Source organism: Citrus clementina, unplaced genomic scaffold (assembly GCF_000493195.1).
Source record: "Citrus clementina cultivar Clemenules unplaced genomic scaffold, Citrus_clementina_v1.0 scaffold_3, whole genome shotgun sequence".
Lineage (NCBI taxonomy): Eukaryota > Viridiplantae > Streptophyta > Magnoliopsida > Sapindales > Rutaceae > Citrus > Citrus x clementina.
In genome coordinates this window covers 33,431,123-33,441,419 of record NW_006262339.1, presented here as the reverse complement: position 1 = coordinate 33,441,419, position 10,297 = coordinate 33,431,123, and the positions used below count along the sequence as shown (strand labels likewise).

Below are 10,297 nucleotides of genomic sequence, written 5' to 3'. Positions count from 1 at the left end.
TCTTCTCCAAGGGGCTTTTGGCTCTCTTCCTCTCATGGAAAATTCTTACTTTTACACTATACTTTACTTTCTGTAAATTACTCGAAAAGCTTTGGGTTTTAAGGCAATGCTTATTAAGCCACATGAGTGGTGGCATAAATTTTTCCGAAAGGCCTAGAAACTGACTTGAGCGTCGGAGGCTTCACGCCGGAAAAACTTCCGGCGCCTCTGACCATCTTCTATGATTTCAGGTATTCGCAGGTTAATCGCTGGTGGTTGCAGGACATTTAGACGATTGATCAATCGATTCTCTACCAAATAAATCTAATGCTGGTGTAGAAGTCTGATATTAAGTCGCTAATAAACCAGAACAGATTTTAGGCATCAACATGTACAAACCCGCACAGTGAATCCATATTCAAACACGAATTCAAGTTTCCATTTCGCCTCTCTACAAGCAGCAGTAATACAGGAATAAATACTCTAGTTTAATAGTAGTCAGGTCCTGGTACAAATTTTAGGTGCAGGAGAGAAGCAATATCTTTGCAAGCTCAAGAGCTTTGTTGCGGCCAAAAAACTTCTCCACAATTGCCAGTGCAAACTCCATGGAAGTTCCTGGCCCTCTGCTGGTGATAAGGTTGCCATCAACCACAACCCTGTTTTCGATTTCACTTTGATCTGATAGCTTGTTGCACATGGCAGGAAAAGCCGTAGCTTTTTTACCCTGAACCAAAGTTAAACATGTCTAAAGGGGAAAACAAATACAAAGGAATGATATTGCGGGAAGTTCTTGGGATTTGGGGAAAAAGGTTTTACATGAATGTAGCCAAAACAAATCAGCATAAAGTTTTGCTACACATCCCAAAAATTCATCTCAAATGGCGTGACATTCATCAATTGGTTGATTAAATAATATAATTAATTCACTTCTATCTAATAAAAAATTACCAACCACTTAATAACTACCATGTCATTTGAGAGGGAATTTGGGGTAAAAGGTTTGGGATGTCTATCATAACTCCTTGGGTACTGTAACTAATGAAGCAGCAGCAGCAGTTTTTGAGTTTGTAATTTGTCAGCAAACTTCAATAAATTCATTACATACTTACATGAGATAAGACCACGTTCATAAAATCACACAAGATCACAATATTTTATCAAGTTCAGATTAGGTGATTCAAATCAAGAGTAAATATTTAATCAGAAATGGTCATACCTTGAGTAAGCCATGGGGCTCCAACACTAGTTCTGGGGATGCACATATAGCACCGTAAGGCCTATTTGATTCCTTTTGCTTCTTTAGCATATTTACCAATTTTTCTGACTTCGCAAATGCTTGAGCACCACCAAGTCCACCCTGTGCATAGATAAATTGTAGTTAGTAAGTCAATAATTTGGTAAAGACTATGAGGCAAGAGTTAGCAACCCCACTTACTGGCAAGACAATCAAATCATACGAAAGTTTAGCTGCCTCATCAATAAGCATATCTGGCACTAATTTAACTTGACGAGAAGCCAGAATTTCTAGTTTATCCTCAACTGACACAACCACAACATTTGCGCAGAATACCAAGAGAAAGAACTTACATTAAAAAGAATTTTATCAGTGGAGACATTGAAGCTCAACAAATGCATATTTCAGGATTCCATTAATTAAATCAAACATTGTTTTCACCACCTTATGATGGACCAGCAGGTATACAATTTCATCTAATGAATCACTAATGCAAAAAGTCATACTCTTCCCCTGAACTTATTTTCTTGAATACATTAGCATCTGAAGCTTCCACAAATTATATAACTCATAATTTTTTTAAACAACGTTATCTATAAAAGTTAATACCAGTGGCCCAGAAACTTCATCAGCTTTCTCTTTCCCATACAACTGCCCAACAAGTGCAACGGCAAACTCCATGGTAGTGCCCGGTCCACGACTCGTAACAACTTTACCATCCTGCTGTACTCTTGATTCAACAGTTGCTGCACAAGCAGGAGCTAATTGCTCCATAAATGACGGATAACAAGAAGCCTACGAAAAATGAACAACTACATAAATTAGAACTTAACAATCATCAGCGAGAAGAAAACTGAACTATAACAAAAATATCAGTGCAATTCCCAAAAGACCACAAAACATCAAAAAGGCTTATCTAACTCTTACCTTCAATCCCTTCAACAGACCCCAAGACCCTAATGCCACAGCAGGTGAAGCACAGACAGCAGCATAAAGACGCCCAGCTGAGGCCTGCTTCTTCACAATGCTTTCTAATACTTCAGATTCCTTCAGATTGGTAGCACCGGGCATGCCACCCTACAAGGGAAACAAAAAAGGATATAACATAATCAATCAAAGAATCAGCAACAAAAGAAATTGAAAGGAAAAATATACATGCCAGAATAAATATCGAAAAGAATTTCACTGACTACAACAATTTGAAATATTTAACTAGGACCATATAACGAATGATAAGAGCCACAATAAGGAAATCCCTGAAAATTAAAACAAAATAAACATTTTCTATATTTTTCTTTGCTTAAAATTATTATTTTTTCATTTTCAATCGAAAATTAAATGAAGATGACTTAAGAACGAATTATTTAGCTTAACATTCAGTATCAGCAATAATCATCTATAATTATACAAACATCACATAAATTGGCATGAGCTGAGGTGAGCTGCAATACATACGGGAAGAGCTATAAGATCAAAAACGGGGTCGCAGCAGTCAGACACGAGAGCATCAGCGACAATCTTGACACCATGACACGCGTCGACACGAAGCTGTTTCTCCACAGACGCAACCGTGACGTCAGCTCCAGACCTTCTGAAAACATCGATGGTTATCACGGACTCAATCGGCTCACTCCCGTTCGCAACAAAAAGGCCACAGAAAGAAACTAAACAAAAGATAAATTTTTTTTAAAAAAATTACCTTTTTGGAAGTTGAAGACATTGTAGCTGTTGTTGTGAAGGAGAAAATGCGATTTTTCAAAGAAGGAATTTGTTTGGGGAGAAAGTGTTGAGTGAGAGGAAACTGACGAAGAAGAGAGTGAGGAGTGACGTGGCGTACGCTTATTAATACCATTTTTTTAAGTTAGTTTTCGAGAGGCATCAGTGCGGTGTGATGTGGGGAGCTTCGTGGCAACTGGCAAAGTGGTAATGCAGTAGCAGCCTAAGAATATGGGTGACATGGCTTTCAAATTAACCTTAAAACTTAAAAGTAAGATACAAATTAATTATTATTATTTTACTTTTAGGATTAATTTAATAAATTAAGTTTTTATAAAAAAAAAATTATTAGTAAGATTGTTGCAAGAATATTAAAGATTACTTTAAATTAACTTGTATTAATTAATTTATAAATAATAATTAGTAAGATTGTTGTAAGAGAATGAAAAATATCAATTGTTTTATGCTAATATTTATTTTTTAATTTGCGACTAAGTAATTTATTAATTAATATTAATTAACTTTTTTATTGATTAAAAAATTAATAAATTAATTTATCGGTTAATTTGCAAGTTACCTTTTTTATTGATTAAAAAATTAATGTAAAAAATATTGTTATCAGAGTATTATTATAAAAAGAAAGAAAAAATGAAAGTAAGAGTATAACATATTTGATAATAGGACTGCCTTAAAGTATTTTTCAAAATATAAAACCTAAATAAGCACTGAAGTTAATATATACAGATCAAGCCAATATTTGATAATAGGGCTGCCTTGAGATATTTTTCAAAATATAAAAACAAAATAAACACTGAAGTTATGATTTATAGATTAAACCTAACATTTATCCAAATATTAAGCTTCATAATGCTTGATGGGCAAAACTGTAATATCACAATTTAAAAAATAAAATTTTATACACGAAAAAGGCAAAATTCTGATTGTTTCAACCTACTGCAAATTCGCTGTGGCGTTGCAAACAATGTTGCCTGTATTATCTTCAGAATGTTATATGAAGAAAAACCAAAAACTGTTCTACAATGGAATTTGGATCCCGAACCGAGTAAAACAAAACAAATGAACCGATTGTTTATTTGCCGCGGACTTTAACATTGAGAGTCCACTGGACCTTTCCTTCCGGTAGGGGAATGGCTTTGGGAAAGCGCATAGGAACCTCGTATTCCCCGAAAGCTGACAGAGGTGAAGGTAGATGGAGGTTTTCAGGCTCAATAGAAATCGAAAGTTGTCTTGACACCTAAAATTGTATATATGGTATCAATAAAATAGAAAATTGAAAGAAATATCAATAACTAGGTAAAAGAAACTCTATTAATGAAAAGTCCAGAATAATTAAGGTAACCCCCAGGGCTTGTATAATATTTGCCAAAATCTATATCTTCATGGATTAAGACGCAAAATTTCAGTCTATATTACTATGTGGATCTGTTGCTCACAATTGGCTACCACACGAGCACACCCTAGCAGAAATTTACCATGCTATACCATGGAAATTCAATTTCACATGTAGGAATTACACATTCATAATGACCGTTAATATTTACAATGCTCGACTGAACCTAACCACCTTGAAGTCCTTTAATCAGTTAACTATTCAATTCCTCTAGGCAAACAAATTGAAAAATTATTTAATCAGTAAATCCTTAAAAACTTGTCGACAAATTCTCTAAGTGTTAATATTTACATACACGATTTCAGATATTCAATTCCTTAAAAACACTCTCTTTAAGCTACAACACGCTCACTTTTAGTATCCCATCATCCTTGTGGAATTTTGAGTGCATCTTGTATGTAAACTTGTCAACAAATTCTCTAAGTGGTCATCTATCTTCAGATATACAAAACTTAAAGGTCTTAATAGAGTTGATTTATCAAGAAATCAATTATCAGGTGATATACCAGTAAGTATTGGTGGCCTCAAAGATCTAGCAACTTTATCCTTGGCTAGAAACCAATTTTATGGTCTGGTCCCTAAATCATTTGGTAGTTTGATAAGGTTGGAATCTTTGGATCTCCCTAGCAACAATCTCTCTGGAGAAATTCCAAAGTCAATGGAGGCACTCTCATATCTCAAACAACTCAATGTGTCTCACAATAGGCTAGAAGGGGGAATTCCTATCAAAGGACCTTTTAAAAACATTTCAGCTTAATTGTTTTTTGAGAATTATGCACTATGTGGTCCACCAGGCCTTCAAGTCCCACCCTGCAAAGAAGATAATAGCAAAGGATACAAGAATGCTACTCTGCTTGTCCTGAAATATACTTTGCCTTCGATTATATCCAATGCACTAATAACAATTGTTATGATTCTTCATAATATTCCAAAATAGGAAAACAAGAACTCCAGATAAAGAAGATTTGTTCTCTTCGACAACATGGAGAAGACTATCCTATCATGATATTCAATGAGCAGCTGATGGATTTAGTGAATGTATCCTGCTAGGTACGGAGAGCTTCGGATCTGTTTATAAAGGCACACTTTATGATGTGACTATTATTGTAATAAAGGTTTTCAATCTGCAGCTAGAGAGAGCCTTTAGGAGTTTTGATTCTGAATGTGAAGTATTGTGGAATGTTCGTCATCAAGATCTCACAAAGATCACTAGCAGCTGTTGCAAACCAGATTCTAAAGTACTGGTGCTTGAGTTCATGCTCAATGGTAGTCTTGAGAAATGGTTGTGTTCTCACAACTATTTCCTAGATATCCTAGAGAGGTTGAATATAATGATAGATGTGCGGCTGGCACTTGAATATCTCCATCACGATCATTCATCAGCACCTGTAATTCATTGTGATTTGAAGCTAGCAACATTCTCTTGGATGAAAATATGGTGGCACATGTGAGTTCGGCATCTCCGAACTCTTAGGTGATGGAGAAGATTCTGTGACCCAAATCATGACAGTGGCTACAACTGGTTATATGGCACCAGGTAAGGTTTCAATTATAATTTCAAATTTTCGCTCTTTTCGAAGCACAGTCAAAGTTTGGGCCATCTTGACTGTCAAAATATTATTTGTTTATCATTTGTTTTATGATGTCATATCCATTTGATCTATCGAAACCAAAAAATGGAGAGTATGGATTAGAAGGAATGATTTCGGCCAAAGGTGATGTCTATAGTTATGGTGTTTTATTGATGGAAACTTTCACCAGAATGAATTGTTTATTAAGCACCATGCATTCGGCATTGGATTGTTGCATGGAGTCACCAGAACAGAGGGCATCTACGAAAGTTGCCGCTGAAAAGCTCAAGAAGATTAGAGTGAAGTTTCTGGATGATGCTGCTGCAAGTAGTTGATGTCACGTTTGCTATGTGTGTTTGTTAACTTTGTGCGTACTCTTTCTTGTTTGTGCTTGTGGAATAAAAGCCATTGCTTTGGGCAGAACATAAATTGAAATGATAAATTTAATCTTCGAATTTTTATCTTTGGACATACATAAATACACTTAATGCTAGATATGGTATGTGTTTTATGTCAATATTCTGGAGATTTATGAAATTGTTCCTCCAACAAAGTGGCGAAGTCTTTGAATCTCTGCTTCCCTCGTAGCGTCTTTCTTTTCTTTATCATTTGGACCAAACTATTCCAGCATCAATGGGAACGTTAAAGACACTACAAGTTTCATATCTCGATGCCAATAATTTGCAAGGATACATTCCCAATGATCTTTGCCGCTTGGAGCGGTTGACTGGTTTATTTTAAATGAAAATAAGCACTTTGGACATATACCGCAATTCTTGGGCAGTCTGACTTCTCTAAGAACACTCTTTTTAATCTCCAACACGCTCACTTCTAGTATCCTATCATCCTTGTGGAGTCTTGAGTACATCATGTATGTAAACTTGTCAAAAAATTCTCTAAGTGATCATCTATCTTCAGATATACAAAACTTAAGGGTCTTAATCGAGTTAGATTTATCAAGAAATCAATTATCAGGTGATATACCAGTAAATATTGGTGGCCTCAAAGATCTAGCAACTTTATCCTTGGTTAGAAACCAATTTTATGGTCTGATCCCTAAACCATTTGGTAGTTTCATAAGGTTGGAATCTTTGGATCTCCCTAGCAACAATTTCTCTGGAGAAATTCCAAAGTCAATAGAGGCACTCTCATATCTCAAACAACTTAATGTGTCTAACAATAGGCTAGAAGGGGGAATTCCTATCAAAGGACCTTTTAAAAACATTTCAGCTCAATCATTTTTTGAGAATTATGCACTATGTTATCCACCAGGACCTCTAGTCCCACCTTGCAAAGAAGATAATAGCAAAGGATCCAAGAATGCTACTCTGCTTGTCCTGAAATATACTTTGCCTTCGATTATATCCAATGTACTAATAAAATGAATTGTTTATTAAGCATCATGCATTCGGCATTGGATTTTTGCATGGAGTCACCAAAACAAAGGGCATCTACGAAAGATGCCGCTGAAAAGCTCAAGAAGATTATAGTGAAGTTTCTGGATGATGCTGCTGCAAGTAGTTAATGTCATGTTTGCTATGTGTGTTTGTTAACGTTGCGTACTCTTTCTTGTTTGTGCTTATGGAATAAAAGTCATTGCTTTGGGCGGAACATAAATTGAAATGATAAATCTAATCTTCGAATTTTTGTCTTTGGACATACATAAATATACTTAATGCTAGATATGTTCTGTATTTTATGTCAATATTCTGTAGATTTATGAAATTTTTCATCCAACAAAGTTGTGAAGTCTTTGAATCTCTACTTTCCTCGTAGCGTCTTTCTTTTCTTTCTCACCCTGTAAATCGAGTTATTACTGTTTTTTATATATTATTATTCCAGATGACTGTATATGAAGGTGGAATATTTTATAACAAATTCTTAGTTCAACTTTATAATTAAATTTTCCAGTAATCAAAATTGGACTCTGAGCAGTGAAAATAGAACTAGACATCACTCACCGTTTTTTTTTTTTGCAAATATTTAAAATGACTTATTATCAACTCATTTATTTATAAACAAACTAAAACATATATTCAAGTATCCATTTCGCCTCTCTTACTAGTTAGTAGTAGTATTGCAGAAATAAATACTTCAATTTAATAGCTTGTTGCACATGGCAGGAAAAGCTATAGCTTTGTTACCCTGAACCAAAGTTAAACATGTCTTAGGGGAATGATATTACAGGAAGTACTTGGGATTTGGGGGAAAGAAAGCATAAAACTTTTGGAAAACTTATAATAAGTTCTGCACTGAATTTGGGCATTGTGAATAATGAAGCAGCAACAGTTTTTGAGTTCGTAATTTGACAGTAAACTTTAATTAATTCATTACTGACTTACGTGAGATAAGACCACATCCATAAAATCAGGCAAGATCATAATCTTTCATCAAGTTCAGATTAGGTGGTCCGAATCAAGAGTGAATATTTAGTATTTCAAAAACATTGTGAAAGATGAGACTTCAAGGAACAACACTTGCAAAGAATTCATCATATTCATCAAATTCATCATATCATAAAGGGGACCATTTACAATTTAAGAAAACTAGTTCTTTCCAAGAATTGGCTACTACACATAGCAGCTGCATTGCAATACGACAATAGCTGCCGTGCTTTCACTTTCAAGAGAAGTAATTTTTTCTTAAAGATTACGATCTTTAGAAGTAATCGATGACCGCGCAATGACATAAATGCATGCGTGGTAAAAGATTACTTAAAAAATTCTTTTAAGATTAAGATTTAGCGTGCTTTTGGGTTTTGAAAAAGAGTGAAAGTGACAAATATTTATGAGTCAAACGGACTCTACACGGGCTAGCTAGTTACATGCATCATTGACTTTTGCCATGACAAATTCACAAGTTCCCCAAAGGAAGCTTTCAAGCATCCTATAATTCAATTCTGATCCCCACGTCACGACGTTGAAATGGTGGAAGAATATATTGGTGGTCTTGGAGGAGAAGATGTTTGGTGGACTTTTCAAAGCGTCACTGCTGGTCAGTCTGCTTCTTCGCAATAACATTTCCATCACTCTGTTCATGGGCGACCTATCCGATGGACAAGTCCGTATACACCACAAAATGCTTGCGAGTAAGTTTACAATTCCACCTTCCTCGCTGTTTACAATTCCGAGTAATTGAAATTCAGTATCCTGCTCGAAATGCTTGTAAATCCAATGTGGAAAATATATATATATATATCTCGCTAAATCTAGTAATTTAAACACTTCCGAAGCAATGTAACCAATTGTCCCTCTAGCCTCCAACATCGACACAATACTCTCTTTAATTCGTATGGCACAAAAATCTTCTTCAAGAAGAATGTTATATTATCTCTCTCTCTCTCTTTATACGTAAATATATTTAATGCATGTATGTATGCATGCCAATCTTCAGTCCCCTTTTAGATCCGCATAAATTCATTTGAATCCTCAAATTAGAATTAAACGTTACAAATTTAAAATTACACATTAAGTCGTTGATACTCTTCCAATTCCAGAATATATTGGAATGCCAATGGGGCGGATCTAGTTGGATATATCCACCCTGCTCGAGATCCAAAACCATGAAAAAAATGAAGATTTATTTAACTGGAATTAATATGGGTATCTTTAGGTTAATTAGAAGATTTATATCTGGTTGGATGATTTTTTTTAAGGTTAATTAGAATGCTTTTAGTTCAATTTAAAACTTTGGAAAAACAGTCAATATATCATTCCATGTATAGAAGCAAGTGATGACATGATATTGGAATAACAGTAAATTTTGTATTTGACATCCAAATAAACTGTAAAAAGTAATAAAATAGAATCTTGATTAAAAATTTATTTAATTATTTGATCAAATTATGGAGGTATAGCTATCTTTTTCCTTTATCTCTAAGACAACTAACAATAATTACGTTGTTATTTTAAAGTTGGGTGCCACTGACCCTTTGCATTATTAATTGTTTTGTGATAATTATTAGACCAAGTCAAGTGAAGGTCGCCTTTTTTTATTTTTAGAGAAAAGAAAAAGAACATATTGTGGTTGCCATAAGCCTTAGCATAGTGAGAACAAATGCATACGCGTTGCCAATGTTGAGCATCTTCTTCCTTTTGGCAATTAAGTGCCACAGTGCCTTTATTTAGGGTTCAAGTGTAAATACGTTTACTTCGACGGCTCGCTCAATGTCAGAATATAACAATTTGCAAGTCCCCTGTATATTTTTTCTGCACTTATTTTCAAATTCATATGTCTCATGTATAAGTATATGCTAATTTCCGTCACTTAAAACTTCTATCAATCTTGCCTTGCAACTACTACTAAAAACGACCAATATGCGCTTATCATTCTTCTTTGTTCCTATGTTGTTGTTACAATATTCCATAGCTAGCTTAGCTATGACGA

At 34.7% G+C, this 10,297-nt stretch overlaps 1 protein-coding gene and 1 pseudogene across 1 annotated transcript; both read right to left on the bottom strand.

The window, feature by feature from the left end:
• Window positions 1-320: 320 nt before the first annotated feature.
• LOC18047079 (protein DJ-1 homolog B) lies at window positions 321-2,965 on the bottom strand (the record flags this gene model as incomplete). The annotated part of the gene is made up of 6 exons (XM_024187408.1): window positions 321-703; window positions 1,196-1,336; window positions 1,823-2,008; window positions 2,141-2,290; window positions 2,669-2,804; window positions 2,913-2,965. Coding segments are annotated over 6 exons (873 nt in total), but the record flags the coding sequence as incomplete, so codon positions are not given.
• A 925-nt stretch (window positions 2,966-3,890) lies between these two features.
• The window catches only part of LOC18047072, a 29,869-nt pseudogene continuing 23,462 nt past the window's right edge, over window positions 3,891-10,297 (bottom strand).